Raw genomic sequence first — 16,977 nt, forward strand, 5'->3', positions numbered from 1 at the left:
AGGGATGACAACTATAGACCTAGATATAACGTAAAAAATAAAGGTTTCTACCTGTTTGGTAAATCAATATTAACTATGCAGGTTTCCAACAATTCACCATGAAGGTCAGTGCAGGATGCCAGAAGCCAGCGCTGATCATGAGACAAACAATATCCAACGAAAAGCACATTGTATTTCTGACTGGCCTCTCCAAACGTTTCTCCCAGCTCTGTCTGTTTGTCTTTGATGGGTGCCAACACGAAAGGAGGAGAGTATAGCTGGATGGGGCTGGGTCTCTGCAATAAAGACAACACAATCATTTGCAGATGTGTCACAATCTGTTTAACGCAATAAACACACTAACATGGACTGCCAGTGAGTACAGAAAAATTTGAGTTTGAAACAATAAATAAATTAAAAATTCGAGGCATTCATAGTCAAGAGAGATTGGGAAAAGGGTGGTTATAGACAGTTCATTTCTACTAGTTAAAACTGATGCACTTCAGACCTTATCTTAAGATTTCCTTTTATATACAGGGAGACTAAGGTATGAAAATAGTCTTTGGACAGGGCAATACCAATCTCCAAAACAGTTTAAACCTGTGATTCTGTATATCACAGAATCACAGAATGGCACGGGTTGGAAGGGACCTCGGGAGATCATGCAGTCCAACCCTCCTGCTAAAGCAGGGTCACCCAGAGCAGGCTGCACAGGCCATCATCCTTTTGCTAAAGTTGATGGCATCTGCTCACCTCCATCCATTCACACACTACCTACAGAACAATGGCCAGCGTGATCTGATGTGAGGTCCCAAGGACTCAGGCAGAGCTCCAACCTCACGTACAGTTTGCTGTATCAGGTGTAGCGTACTTCTGTGAACATCAGGCATGATGGCAGAAATTCTTTAAGCCTTATAACTCACAGTTTAATTTCAGAAATACTTTGGTTTTCGAATCAGAACTGAACATCGGTTGGATTCAATGATTTTAAGGGTTTTTTCCAACCTAAATGATTCTGTGAGTCTGTAATTCATCAGATCTGCTGTACCTGTGATGGTGTTTCTCTTTAAGAAAGAAGCTAGCCCTCACCCCTCAGAAAACCAACTGTAAAAGGTTATAAGAAATCAAGGCCATTCAGCACCATTTAACGATAAGCAGAAGCAAATTAGTATTGTAAATAATACATGAGCAGTCCTGCTGCAGAGTCTGACAGTAGTAAGTTATTAAATCCATCTGTTATTTAATTAAAAAAAAAAGTAATAAAATCACAGGAGGCTGAGACTGGAAGGGACCTCTGACCATCTAAGTCCAATCGTTCTGCTCAAAGCATGGTCAATTAGAGCAGGGTGCACAGGGCTCTGAACTTCTCTGTCACTGGATGTCATCTCCAACGATGGAGATCTTCAGCCTGCCAGGGCAACTAGTTCCTGTGTTCAGTCACTCCTACAGTAAAAAAGTTTTCTTGCTTTTTTTTGTTTAAACAGAATTTCTTGTCTGTTACTTGGTGCCCACTGCCTCTCGTCCCATCACTGGATACCACCACCAAGAGCCTGGCTCTTCACTCCCTCCCATCAGGTATGTACACACATTTATCAGAGCCCTCCTGCTAGACAATTGAGCGCTCTCAGCGCCTCCTCAGTTGTCAGATGCTCCATCCCTTAATCATCTTTGTGGCCCTTTGCTGGATTTGCCAGATCCAGTATGTCTGTGTCTCGTGCTGAGGAGCCCAGAACCAGACACAGTATGTTCCAGGTGAAGCCTCGCCCATGCTGAGAAGAAAATAATCACGTCCCTTGCTCTACTGTCAGCACCCTCCCTACTGCGGCCTGGGCTTTCTTTGCTGCAAGGGCACGTTGCTGGCTCACACTCATCCTGTCCAACAGGACCTCCAGGTCTTCTTCTGCAAAGCTGCTTTCCAGATGGCCAGCCCCAAACCCGTCTTTGCTTTATCACTCCTCTCTGAAGAAAAAAACAGTATGGGCCTGACCAGACACGCTCAATAATTTATAAATGGTCAGGGTATTTTCTTAACTTTTCAGGCAAAGTTTGGAAGGCTGCAGTGCAGACTGACAGCAGACTCGTGTAAAATGGAAAAAGTAGACCTCCCAATGAATTAAGTATGCTAAATGCAAGCTGCTGATGAAAACATTTGCCCCTTTTTTGGTGTCTTTTGTATCTTCAGGAAAACAAACATGAAATGCAAAGTGCAAGCTAATCAGCTTAGAGGAAAAGTAAGTTACGGTGTTTAATTCTTAGAGATATTAAGGGGTATCGTATTCCTGCTTATGTCACTTTCTAGAAGTAAACCACCCTGGCAGCAGTGCAGGAACATTAATTAAAGGGAGGGAGATGCTTGCAGGGGTCTTGCGAGTTTATTGCTCTTCCCCTTACACCTAAATAGCTTGAAGTATGACTGTTGTAACTTGCTGCAAAATCTAAAACCTTTCTGAGGGAAGCACGAGGAGAGAATGTGAAGAGGAGACGCCTGGGGTGATGCTGCTTTTAGAAATTTTCAGCGAGAGCTTATGGTTTTACGTGAGTAACGAAATGTGCTGATAGGTTGGTTTATGATGATTTTGAAACTAGGTTTTTAAACCCTAACAAGCACGTCTTTATCCCAAGGTACGTGTTTAAGTGTTTAGTTGGTCCATTAAGTCTAAATAAAACATTCATCGTTATCTTTCAAAGAATGAAAAACATTCATGGAAAGCAGGATGGATTATTCTTCTTTTGAAATCCTGAAATTCCTGCAACAGGGCTTGAATATTTACAGTTTAAAAAGTAGATGAAAGATAAGCCCGCTGAAATAGGGGGATTTCTCCATTACCTCGGGGAATTAATATAATGTCTGTAATTAGGCACAGGAACTTATTTCATATCTATGCATACATGCATGCATATAAATAAAGATTGGACATAAACACTCTTGTAGGAGCACCATAGACTAAAACTACAAAAAGTCTCAGGATCCCAAGGAACAGCATACATTTTCTCTTCTTTCATACTAGACTTCAACCTTTTACTTTGTGACTCAAAACCAGAAGCTTAAAACGTTTTGAAAGCAAGCAGCCTGACATTTTTCGTACAATTTTCTATTTAGTTTTAACTTACCTTTTCCCTTTATGTTGTCATTATCTTCTATACCTTGAAAAAAATACTCCTGAAAGTACTTTCTCTACTCTTTTTTTTTTTTATATTTGAGAAAAGCAGGTACAATTTATTAGCAGGCTTTCATTTCCTTGACAGCAATACCAACCTCAGGATTCTTGAGGGTCATCTCAATGCTGGCAGCTGGCCCAAAGCCTGTGAGAGACTTGATGTGAATCTGAGTGGGCAGCGGCCTCCGGCATTGGCAGTACACTGAAAACGCCAAAGACTTCAAGTGCTGAATGTAGAAAACCTGTTCATCCTTCATTGTCTGCAGCATGTACTGGCAAGGCACAATCTATATCATTCAAGTAAACGAGAAAGCATGATTGAAAATCTTCAAAGAGCTGTTCAGTAGCACCAAACCAGACTCACACACTCACGAATCATTTAACAACCACGACACTTGGTTTGTGGTGTTCAAATATTTGCGTTACAGCATCTGTAGCTTCCCATCAGGGCTACTGCCCTTTCCCGCAAATAGCTGCGACATTCAGCAACTACAATCCCTGACACAAAACTGCTGCTTCTGTTATAATGATGTATTTAAGGCTGCAAAATCTCTCAGAAAGCTTCAACTTCTACTGTCCAATATAACAGAAGAGTCTTCTTACAGGGCAACAGTAAGTGCATAGTACTATCATACAGCTACACACACAGCTTAACAGGAACTCTCAATTTTGCTTTCTGGGATATAAACATCACTGAATGAGAAACCCAATCAACTACACAAAAAGAACAGGTTCTTTTCCCCAGTCAAGTCTTATTTTTCTGAAGTCCGCTGTCTCATTCATACTGCAATTTGGGAAGGGGACATAATTAATTACATGTATAACAGTCATCACAGTAACTGCTAGTGGCTTTAAAAGCAATACCCTAAAACTTGGGGGGAGTTTTAATTTTAATTTTTTTAATCCTCAGTCCAAAACCAAACACTGATATTCAAACACCTTTATTTTTTCTTAAATGGTTTTCTGATCGACACCTTCACTTGCAGGTAGCCTTTATTATATCGTCTCTGTATCCTGAACTTTGTGTTTAGGAAGTTTGGTTCCATAGCTTGTGGTTAGTATTAGTGGTTTTTTGCTGTTCATGTGGGAATCAGCACTGCGGTGTCACTCTTAAAGAAGATTGTCGAAAGCAGAATTAAGATTCTATTATAATGATTTATGTGGTTGTTTCTCCCTTCCACCGCAGTAAACAGCGGAACCTCAGCAATCTTATGCTGCTGTTCAGTTTTATTTGTTTCAGAAAGTAATGTGAAACAAGACACTTAAATTTGTATGTTCACCCAGCAAGAAACAGAACTACAGTAAGATTTGCCTGCAAGGTTTGAGTTTGGTGTTCAGACCCATCTGCACAAGAACAGGAAGGAGAGATGGCGCAACAAAGCATAACAAAACCAATCTTTTCAGTTCAAATCCTTTTTAAAATCAGAATTAAATCCCTGTAAAACTCCTATTTTTAATGTACTGTTGAGAAATACAGTGTCCTACACACAGCTGTGGAAACACTTTCTTCTGAACAGTGAGATCTTTGGAGCAGGAACTGTCAATACAAAATATTTATGCTGTATCCAACACTAGGAGACCCAAGCAGATTATTTTAACAAATATTTTCAGTAGTAATAAAACTTAAGTATCACAAAACTTCTACTACTCTATGGTTCTTGCTTGAACCATCGTTACATTCGTAGCATATTCTGCTTACTAAATGTGACTCCATCTTTTTAAAAGACAACTTCTTTATCCAAGAATTTCAGGAGCTGGGCTTTTCCATTCTATGTATGAATTGTAATAAATCTGTAAACATTTGGGGTTTATTTATTTCAAAATAACTGATATTTGTGTATACTACAGTACAGCTGTGAGAATATTGTGCTGGTAACTATATCCTGTTACCCTTACTTAAGAGAAAATCGTCTACTATTTTGAGTTAAACTGGCAAAATACCACAAATGTTAAGTGCCCAGAAAATCAACAATACTGACAAAGAGTCGGTAAGCCCATTAGTTGTCTTGTACAGACTAAGATACAATTCCAGTCTACAGGTTACACGTTCCTGTATTTCAGATGTTGCGGCATCAGTTGCTATTTTATTTGTAGTAGCTTCAGGTCTGAATCAATTAAATTGCCTGCAGTCTACCACAATATGAAGTTGCAAGCCTGATTTTCAGATCATCTCCATGCCTAAAATATTTTGGTGACAGTCTCCCCCATCGTTTCAGGGGATGATGAGGTCAAGATTACAAAAAATGACAAAAGTTTTCTCTGCCAATTTTGAAACACTATAACAACTTCTAATTCTTTTTTTATCATTTAAATTAAAATACTTTTAAGCCAAGTTAGGCGTACGTGAATAGGGTATACCGAAATCATTCACGTGCTGCTTCTTGCACGTGTTGCACAGGCATGTGCACACCCCGTAAGCTCTGGCCTCCCGTTCTCCCCCCCATTTATTGAGGCTGAGCCGCTCTGTGAAAGAGGCGGCATGGCAAAACGCAGGCAGTCTGGGCAGTAGGCCAAGCTCTGCTTCTGACTACACAAATTCAATTCTTAAGTAATTCCAGAGTAAGTAACTATTATTGTACGCCAAGTTACATGGTAAATTATTTTTAAGAAGCAGATAATAACAATACAATAGTTAAATTATGCATTAAATGTCTGGTTTCACATACTACTTCTGGATTAAACAGTATAAATCAAGAGAATATAAAAAGCAAACAATTCAACGTGCAAAGTAATCAAAGGAGCAACTGGATGTTTTTGGCAATGGCAACCCAAGTTGCAAGTTAAATAACTGAAATCCCTCTTCAGGAAGCATCTAGAATATATGATTGCTAGAACCATGCAACTGATTTGATGCAAGGATACTGTGGCTGCCTTAAATTAATTTTCTCATCAAAACAAAAGCAACTGTTTTTTTAATATATAGCTTTGTACTGTCAACAAAATAATTTGTAAATGTCACCTAAATTTTATGTATTATCTTTTGCATCTTTTAGTATCTATTGGGTTTCGTATCTTTTTTTACAGTCTGTTAGCACAGTGTATGTATCAAAAGCAGGCCATGATAGAATGACTCTCCAGTGTGAAGATATTGAGGAGGGTAGAATTACCTGGAGAATGAAAGAATTCCTCATATTCTCAGGCAAGTTGTCCAACATTTCTGTGTAGCATCTCATCAAACTTAACAGCCAAAAGTTGGTTGAGGCAGATTCTTCATCTGCAGTGTAGGTGAAAGGATCCACCATGTAGATGACAACTGCTGGAGGATAGGCATTGCTGTCCGCAGACTCTGGTTCAGTGGGAATCCCTATTCTCTCCCTCTCTGTAACACTAGAGACGCACACATTGTTAAATTCAAAGGCAAGTTACAATTGTTAATTAAAGGCAAGTTACAATTGTTAATTACTGTGTTTCTGTAAAGGTGTGCAAGGCTGAAGCAGAGGAGGAAGAAAGGGAGTACTAAGTGATTCTCATACTCAGAAGCAAAACTAGAAAACATGACAACAGCGACTGAGGAGAGATGACTTTTACTCACAGCAGGTCTTAATGCAAAATACCTGTTATTAATTATGCATTAAAGATACTTACCATAAAGTGTAACATAATCTCATTTAATGCAATCAGAACAGACTACGTCTGAAGGATATGGAACAGGTGACTAATATTAGCTCTGTGAGTTTTCTTATGTTTGTGCATGCCTGGTTTTTGGTGCTGTTTAAGATTTTCTTTTGGGAGAGGTGGAAGGAAGGAAGGAAGGGAGAGGGAATTGAGAACTGAGGGAAAGCGCCAGAGAAATATTCATGGAGACTGAAAGTCCTCTAGTTACAGAAAAGGTTCCATGGGTAACGGAAGGAGCAACTGAACATTTTTTACTTGGTGAAACACTCCTCCATGCCTCAGCTCAACATCTGCAAGTGATAAAGAGCAGCTCAGACATAGCTGGTCAGAAACCATGCAGCAGCTGATAAAATGGTATTTTGCATAGATCCAGTGAACAGATGTCTTAAGGATAACCCGAACTACAGCAGGATGTGGGCTTTTCACTTAAGATACAGGAACTCCATAACATATATCATGACTATTAGCAATATGCATTATTATGAGAGTAATGAAAAACATGTTCACTCCGGAAGTCACTTACATAAGATGTTAAAAAACCTTTTCCTAATTTTTATGATTGATGGATGACCATTTATAACGAAGTCTTCAAAATAGTTGTGCTGCTAATATAATCCTGCAATATAATCCTGTTTCCTGACCTCACAGTATACCTGCTTGCAATACAATACTTGCTATAAAAGAAAAATAGGAAGAAATCCCCGGACTGTGTTTTTGTATCTGTTAAAAACACAGGCACGATGGAGTTGCCCACGTTAAGAGGCATTCAGTGCCACGTGGGATATCCTGCAGCACCTGACACGCGTTGAGACCGAGCTGGCAGATACGGCACAGAACTTAGGCGACACCTTTTGTTTTTCTTGTACTGCAAATGCAGGCCAGGGGGGTACCCTAAGGCACCTCAAAGGGCACCGCACCACCCACGTTCACATAGTTGAATCAAACTTTTGTTTCTTGTATGGAAAAAGGGGAGGTTTGGTTTTTCCAAATCGCCTTCATCAGTAACTACTACAAACAAATAAAAACGGGCCCTGCTCCCTTTACAGCTGGTCGGTAGTCCTGCACGTCAGAGGGTCCTCTCCTTTCAAGGATTTGCATAAGGCTTAAAGGTTACGAGTTGTATGAAAACAGGAGAATGGTGGATTTAATTAGACGTCCTGTGAGTCATTTGAGCACTTAAGTAACTTACCCTTCCTGTCCTTCTTGTTGCTGTTGTGATAAGTTTTGACCTGATTCTGTGTCTCCTCCAGGGCCTGCGCTTCCTTGCGAGCGATCTGCTGTGTTTCCTCCAGTGCTGGTGTTTTGCCCTGAACCAATGTTCCCACTAAACCCTGGAGTAGAGGTAGTGGTCATCTGGTTAACGCCGGGTGTTGCAGAAGATGCTGACAGCTGTGGCACGGAGGATCCGGAGGATGAACTACTTCCTGCTGGAAGGCCAGTGGTCCCACCGCTGGGCGTGGAGTTAAATGAATTGCCTGTTGGTGGAGCCCCAGCAGCCGAAAGACACGCTGAATTTGAGGGTACAGGTCCAGTGCTCCCAGGTACGGTTTGTGTCTGGCTTGCTGGTGCTGGGGTTTGGTACTTAGGTGGCAGCAATAGGCTGCTGTCAAGCTGCAGAGTGGCTAAGTAAGGTGCTGAAAGAGCGGATAAAGAGGAAAGGAGATTAATGACAGTCTGTCAGGTCAAAGTGAACCGCATTAACCATAAAGTCCTACAATATTTTCTGCACTTTTAGAATATTCTAAGAGTATACAAATGCTAAGTGAATATAATCTCCATTATAAATATTTACTTTGGAATCCGTTCTTCAGGGTTTCCGTTCTAACGGGTACGAGTCTAATGTCTTTAAAAACAGGACTGACTTTGCGGGGCTTTGTGAATCAAAGTTGGTACTGACCTGTCATTACCTCTGGCTAGATTGTGTTGCGGTAACAGCTTTATATAGTTTTCAGCTTTGCAATCTACTACGGGCTATCTTTGTCAGACTGAAAATCTAAAGGTCCTTTTTACCTGAGCTACAGTAGTGGCAAGCTTTAATACAGTTATTTCTGCTCCTCGGTATCAGAAAAAGATATATCACAGTGATTATTTTTAAGTAATAAATGAATAAAAAATGAGTAAATGAATATTTATTATTTATTTACTCTCAGGGGTGGTAAATCATCAGCAGGGGAAGTTTCCAACACTGCCCCTGCCAGGTGCCTCAGGTGTGAATTGAACGGCCCAATTCCTCAACTGGCTGGGTACACACCACATATTTCTGCATGTAAGCCTGGGGTATTTACGTTACGTAGTGCTGTAATAATTCCTCCCTCCCAGTTACGTGGTAAATTAAAACTAAAAGCAGACTGAATGAGGCAACAGGGTCACTTGAGGTAGATGAGTCCCAGCCTGTTCTGCCAAACTTGCCTCGAAGGACGGGGTGAGCATTCAGCAGTCTGTAGGGCTGCCCAGCCAACTCTGAAATGTTTGCTTAAACTTTTTTCAAAAACCAGATCACCATTAATCACCAGAGCCTGCTCAAAGTAAGCAGGCTTAAGAACTGTCACACCTTTTTCAGAGCAAAGGGAGTAAGCACTTTTCAAGAAACCATTTAAAAGTTCCTGGCTACTTTTAAACAAAAAGTAGTTTGCACATTTCAGCTGAAGCATGAAACATTTACGTGGCTGGTGTTCTGCCATCACTGCCTGTCCTGCTGACCAGCGCTGTCTCAGCAACCGTATTTCCAGTGATGTTTTGGATGGGTCTGTGTCTAGTGCTAAGATCCCCTTTCTCAGCCATATCCACAATACATCTTTTGTTGCCTCTGGATTAATTCGGGAATGGAACCACCACGTCTCTCCCCAGATGAAATCTGGGAGCAATGTTAGATGAGGGGCTCAGCCAGGACCAGCCTTCTGATAGTACCCCAGCAAACCTTATACCCTTCCATACTGTCAGATCCTACACTCCTTCATGAAATAAGCCCACCTGACGATATGGTATAAAAGAACAAATACATCAGGTTGCCATAACAAAAGAAAAACAACCAACCAGATGACTAATCTTTAAAATGTCACTGTTTCAATGTGGAAATAAGCCTACATGAGGTCCAGAGGAGACCATGCCTTCAGGATAAGGTGGTTCCAAGTATCCACACCCAGTAGTCTGAGGCCCCAGTCATCAACGACACTGGTACTTTCTCTATTCCACCTATGTTAACTCATTTTTCCTTTGAAGAATTTTAGTGAACTCCCCTCATATAAACAAATGTTATGCTTGAAGGCCCCACGCACATGATTCGTCACACTGGCATGATGATATGTATCAGTAGCATGTAAAACAGATCAATTTATACATTCAGTCTTGTGTGGAACATATTTGAGACATACAAACATCTTATACTAAACTGACTTTTCTAAAAAGATAAAAATTGGCTTTTGAATCTCTGCCATGATCACCAGACTGATAAACAACAACAAAACTTTCTAAAGTAGGCAAATTTAACATGGGAGGATTAAGAAATTAAGATAAAGCCTCATTATACCTCTTTTATTTTTAAACAGAAGGAGCCCCCTCTTTCCACCCTCTGCAAAGAACCTCTAAAATAACTACAGAAAACGAAACCGCCTTGCTAGCACCACGATACACTTACCTAGGTGATGCCGGCAAACTTGCGCATAAAGTTTGAGTCTGGAATGATTGTCGCACTCCTCAGTGCCCCAAGGCTGGTTGAACCATTCGCTCACGAGCTCATCCGTTAGCTTTTGTGCCACAGTCTTTCCCACCCGCATAATCCCATCACGTAACACTTTGCAGATTGGTTTGTGCTGGCCAAGTCTACACATCTGGTGAGGAAAGAAGAAATGCTTGTAACTAGATGCCAAGCACCTGAGTAAGTTATGCAGACTGGTTTGCAGCTTAAACCCTTTATTACCAGCACACATCTGGTGGCTTCTTAATAAATATAAACTCAAAAGGCTACGCTTATCTGTTGAATTGAATTGCACTTACAGCAAAACTAAGGTTACAAAGTCATCTTACATATTCAGTGCATGCTAAAGAAAGGAAATGCTTTTATCTCCAGCCTAGCAGTTACAAGAAAGCAAGAGGTTTGGTTGGGCCTTCATGCGTTAGGTTGCAGCTGTATTAACACTAGCGATACGTCCTCTGTAAAATAAGAGAATGGGTACTGGAAAGAGTAGATGGGAACAAATACCCCAAAATGCACAGAGAATCGCAGTGTAACTCAATTAGGTAGTATTCTTGGACTCTGAGAGTGCAGAAAATCCTCAAAATGAAAGATATACTTATTGAAATAACTGTGCCTTTAACACCCCTGGATTCTTCCCCCTGAACATGCAGCAGAGCAGAAGTGACGCTTAAGAAGAAATAATTCAGTGTGATTCCTCTTTCCAACCTCGTATACAGCACTCAAGTCCCTGAAGAAAGTTTTGGCTCCATCGAGCAAGGCCTCATTTTCTGGACACACCACGATATAGGCGACATCCCGATGGCCCCCATATGGGTCTAGCAACAGCCTCTCCCAGAATGGCAAGGAGAATGAGAGGCTCAGGAGATTCCTCAGAGCCTTCAAAGAGAAAAAGAGAAAGAAAAAATGTTAAAAAAAATGGGTTTTACTGCAGCAGGTTCTCTGATGTACCAAGAAGTGGGTTGTTTTACAGGAATATTGGAAATAACTAATCCCTTGCCATGCTGAGTTTCCTAGAAGCTTGACCATAGTGTGGAAAGAAACATATAGTGAGGCTGTATCATGCCTGACAAACCGTGTTCTCCCACAGTCTTTTTCCTTGGGAAAAAAATATTTAATAAAGGAGAAGAAAGATTTATATTGTACTTAAGAAATGCCATAAAATCAAAGTTCAGTCAGCCAAAGTAGAGGGAGCTGATCCAAGCACCATTTAAACTCTCCTAGAAAGTTGCAATAAAACATCTTTCAGTATACTGTAAATACTGTATTGCCCTTCCTGAGGCTTAATCTCGTGGTTTTACTTTGTCATAACCATAACCACATCTCACGAGTTCCTATTCAACCAGAAGTAATAACGTGAATAGATAAAACCTGAATTTTACAGTTCTTCATCTGCCTCCACCTGGTTGTGCAAAATTACCAAGTAGAATGGTTAGGCAAACTTATTCCTGGGTATATAATACTAAGCAAAGTTATCTTCGTTCTAAAAATTGCCTCCTCCACAGAAGTGCTGTCACAGCCGAGAGGATTACCACCCAGCTTAACGTGGTATCTCCCCCACACTGTGCTCATCAGAAGAAATATTGTTGAAAATTTCAAGCGAAAATATACCCAGCAGTTTCTGCAGAATATAATCCAACTTTATTAAAAAGTCAACGTTCAGTAAAAATTAATGAACCTGTATCAAAGGCTCTGCTACTTACTACATGGTAATTTTGGTTTTATCCTCTGGTAACGATTGGCAAATCCTAACTCTTAAAGATACAAATGCTGGAAAAATTATTAATTAGAAGTACTCCTTGTGAAGCACAGTAGCTTTAGACAGGAACTGTAGTTACCACAAGTTTTTCTAGCCCCAAAGGAAAGCAGCAATATATTAAATACCAACAGAGAGAAAATAAAGCAAAGCACAGTGGAACTGTAGGGGAAAAAAACCAAGCAAGACTGCATCCGTTAACACTGAAATAATTGCAGGCGAGAAATATGTATTTAAAAGTCAGTTATTAATTTGCAAATGTGCACATACAAAATCTATTTTGTAATTGGTATTTTCCAGAAGTGTCACTTATAGCCAGGAGATAGTTAAACTGAAACTTCTTATTAAGACTATCGGAAACCTTCGAACAAGCAAACCTCTCTGTGGAGGAAGCACTCCCACATTTTGTGTATTTGTGCAGCTCAGGAAGCACCTCTTCCCCATTACGATTTGGTACAATTTTAACAGCTCCTTCTCTCCATGTTATTTATATACCAGCTAGTTTCAGTACAAGCCAAAATACAGATTCGGACAGGGAGTCTGATCCTCACCCAGAATTCTTGCACTCTGTAAATATTCATCAGTCTGGAAGGGTAAAACCTCCAGTGCTTCAAAGGCCTTTTCAAGCATTTGAAGGGGGGGGAAAAAAAAAGCTGAAGAGCTCAAAAAGAAAAAAAACTTTCTAAATATCTGAAGGGCCCATTTGTGCTAACGTACTTGCAGAAGAAAGTGCACATTTCTAGAAGATTATGCTTTCATTTGCACTGCTGGCATATAACACAATGTATGTACCATAGGTTCCCCGTCCTGCCATCTTATGGAATTGCTGCCAGGTGAGTGGTCCCTGCACGTGCTGGATGTTCTCCCAGGTCCTTCCTGTCCGCTTCTTCTGGATTGCATCCTGGAGAAAGGGCTGCAGCGACAGCAGCATGCGCACCACATCCTGGGAGGAGAGCATGCTGATATCCAATACTGCAAATGAGAAAGGAGCATCAGTCATTGTCAGTGAGGAACAGGAAGAATTCTTCTGAGGTGACAACACTTTTTGGTTTATTGTTCTTTCGCGTTGCTCTTCACAATGCCCGTTACATTTGTACAACTCTAATTAGCTTAATGGCGTTTAATGTGGTACTTTATGAAAACATTACTGAAATAAAGCTGTCATCATAGTCCTTTTCACATACCTTTCGATGTTACTGTTGTCTAGCTCAGTTCATAAGAAGTCGGAGCATCTTTAGCATATCAACATGTAATATTTGATTATAAAATAATTTTTTTTCCTTGGTGACACTTTCATACAGAGCAGTTCTTTTCCTGCTAAAGTTATACTTTTCCCCAGAAAAGGGGCCATAATTCCACCCTCCCTGAATATAATAATGATAGTTATATATTTATTTATTATACATAATGATAAAATACCTTAATTTGTTTTGCATCTCTGCTTCCGATTTGTGAACTTCCACAGATTCTTACACAATTTAGACCACAAAGTCTAGGGACAACTGGATTATTGGTACTTCATATATAATTTATAAAGCTTTCAGAAACCTACTTTACTTCTAGAATATTTTATGCATCTCATTTCCCACACAAAGATCAAGTGGCTCACGATTGGCAAGTTTCAAACAAATTTATAGAGGTCACAAAAAAATTCAAAGAAAAAAAAAAGTCTGTTCTGACCCATACCATTGCTGTGAGGCCAAGAATGTACAGTGGCACTTCTTACTAGGGCTTCGTCCACTTTTCCACCAGTGGGGTTGTCCACATACTGCCTGCCTTGCTCGAGGGCATTGAAGCATTCTATCCAGGAGTCGTTACTGTCGGCCTGCAGTCTGTCGTAACTCCAGTTCATACACGGGAGCGTCTGACGATTATTGGAGGACATATAATCCAAGCAGCTCAGTGATGTGAAAGGCTGTGTGTGCTGATTCTGGAGGAGGAGGAGGAGGCTCATTGGAGGTTCCTGGGTCCTTCTAGCTCCCTCTCCCATCTGAGAGATCAAGTTGCTTTGACATATCATCAGTCGTCTTTCTGCAGCTTGGCCAATGTCTGAGGTCTTGCCAAAAATATCCAGCTCATCCTCAATGAAGAGCCCAGAGTTGTAACCTAATTTGCGGTTCATAATAGCACTAAAGCCACAGGTGCAACGGTACTGATCCTCATTAGATGAATCTGGGATGTATAATCCGACATCTGCACCTTTAATATTCATATTACAGGCGCAAATACAACAACTATCAAAGTTACGGTCTTTGAAGATGTTCAACACAGAGTCTGAAAGAATTAAGGTGACGTACAGGCTGTGAGCTTCTGGGATTGGCTGGACAGTGGCTGGCTCCACAGAATTAAGTGGTCGTGTTGTAGAAGGGGTAGAAGCAGGAGAACCTTGATCTGTGCTGTCATATTTTACAGATCCTTGACCGCTCGCAGTACCCCCACCTCTAGGAGTCCTTGGGGTCCTGGGAGTGCGTGGGGTTGGGACAGAGAAGCGGGGAGTTGCTGGTGACGGCAGAACTCCTGCTCCACTGTTGCTGGCCGGAGCAGTGCTATTTAGCGTCACGGGTGTGTTCATCTGAGGAGTGTTCATCTGAAGATAGTCTTGGTCGGCCAAACTCCCAACACTAGGCACATTGCTATGAGAAATAATTGAAAAAACAGAGTCAAATGCTATCGCAAACTGGTTGGTTGTGAAGACGGATTTTGTCAAAACTTACTTTTTAAATACAAGGACATGGTTAAAACTGAAAGGATTCATCCTAACTGAAGTAAAGAACAAACATCTTCAGATGTTCTGCTCATAACCTTTTACTTGCATCTCTGAACTAAAATTGTAATTCTCCCCATGAACACCCTTGTTTCTCATCAGTATAATAAAAAGGTATCATCTCAGGCACTTCACCCTCTTAAAAGATTATTCCCATGGCCTAAAACTCAAATGCTCTTGAGAAGACTCTCTAGATAAATTATCAAGTTAAGATTTAGGATATCTATAACTCTTACAGAAAAGAGAAAGAATCTTAGTTGTTTTACACACAATTATCTGTAAAGAGTTATACATTAGTGGAAACAAAGATGATATTTCAGAGGCATAGAAATCTTACTTTATTTTAGAAATTATCACTTAGGCTGTCAAAAGTCACGCATGTGGCACTTAAATATGATACTGCCTCATGGTGGTATGCAACTGGTAACAGCATTTGAGATACTATAAATGCAAGTACTTATTTAGGATTTACAGAGTCTACAGCACAATAGGACACACTCTGTTACAAACTCTTAGTCCAGTCAAGCTCAGAATCGTATTTTTGGGTCACCTCCTGTCATGACTGGGTTTTATTACTCTGTTTTTGTCATTTTCTGCCAGATTTAAAAGACCAAAGAACAGTTTGTACATTCCCATGAGATGATCTTCTTTCTGGAATGACTCATTATATCAAAAAACAGGTAATATGGGGCCAAAAGAATATGACCTTTACTTAACTTTTCTCTTTCCAGGTTGCTAATAAGCTGCTCACTTTTCTTGAAATGTGTTCATTACACATTAGGGCAAGGAAGAAGTGTGAGAACTCAAGGAGTCTCTTGATAAGGGAGGGGAAACAGGGTTTTTTCATGTTTGTCTCTTCTTACTGTGTATTTTGTGTGTTATTTAAAAGGAGTACTATTTTAATGCTCACAGATCCTTAGTGACTTGAAAAGAAAAATAACGAAGACCTTATTCCTTAGAATCATTTTATTACCTTGAACTGATGTATGTCCAACTCAAAACAAGAGAGGGAAAAAAAAATGAACAAAGGTTTGAAGGAGTTCTGAATCTGAAGCATACTGACTGCCTCAGACTAATAAGAAAAGGTGACCTAGAAACCTTGATTGGCAATCACCACTCTGCTGGAAGCCTGCAGTAATAATATTCACTCTAATTGGATTATATTGAAAATGAAAGGTTTTTTTTCCCCCAACAAATACCTAAAATTAATAACCAGCTCAGGCCTGGTGAATCTGTTACTATTATGAAAAAACTGAGAATTAAATAGCTCTCTAGGCACTATCAAGGGTTTACAATTTCATTTTTGCAATTCTTTTGAGAACACTGAAGGATCCTTTGGAGCTAGAAAAGGACTGATTTAAAGGATTTACAGACTGATTTAAAGATACAGGCTACTTCCTCTAGACATGAATGCAGTGCAGCAGGACACCTTTGTACTATTATTATGCCTTTTAAGAGGTTTTATTAATTTAGTGGTGGAAATTCTTGATAGCTTTCAATCTCCAGCAATGAATTTCTTCCATAAACATTGCTAATTTCTGAGACCTGAGTAAGGAATACAAGCTTTTAAATTTAATAGCAGTCTTTGCTTGTAGGTCACAGCACTCTCATGCTCAAGAGAGACTTGGCATCTTTTCTATTAGTATTTAGAAAAGGGAGGATAGCACACATCCGATCAGCATCTGTCTGATTAGCAGCTCCATATTCAACCCATTCAGGTTGAATCACAAGAACTCAGAAGAGCTAACACGACAACATGGAGGAGAGAGCTGTCAAAATTTGAAGAGCCCTCGGAGGGAAACTGGTATCATCGGGACCAGATATCATCAGCCCGAAGCTCAGGCTGAATACTCGGGTACAAACAGGAGGGGCACTCAACTGCAGGCTGGAGAACTGGGCACTGGAACGGGAGCACAGAGACGCGAGAGGTTACGTGCATTAATTTTATTCCCCAACACTTCTGTCTTATGTTGAATTACAATATTTTCTCTTATCAGGAATTGCAATTAATTCA

The 16,977-nt window shown here is 40.3% G+C and overlaps 1 protein-coding gene across 1 annotated transcript in view; it reads right to left on the reverse strand.

Annotated features, from left to right (window-relative positions):
- Positions 1–16,977, reverse strand: part of MED13L (mediator complex subunit 13L) — a 208,600-nt gene that overhangs the window by 13,385 nt on the left and 178,238 nt on the right. Inside the window, 9 exon segments of the mRNA XM_035898424.1 lie at positions 52–275; positions 3,236–3,424; positions 6,245–6,464; positions 7,942–8,386; positions 10,387–10,579; positions 11,152–11,296; positions 11,298–11,322; positions 12,992–13,171; positions 13,886–14,832. Coding sequence (XP_035754317.1) covers positions 52–275; positions 3,236–3,424; positions 6,245–6,464; positions 7,942–8,386; positions 10,387–10,579; positions 11,152–11,296; positions 11,298–11,322; positions 12,992–13,171; positions 13,886–14,832 — 2,568 coding nt within the window.

Source organism: Egretta garzetta, unplaced genomic scaffold (genome assembly GCF_000687185.1).
Source record: "Egretta garzetta isolate BGI_Z169 unplaced genomic scaffold, ASM68718v1 scaffold7, whole genome shotgun sequence".
Taxonomy (NCBI): domain Eukaryota; kingdom Metazoa; phylum Chordata; class Aves; order Pelecaniformes; family Ardeidae; genus Egretta; species Egretta garzetta.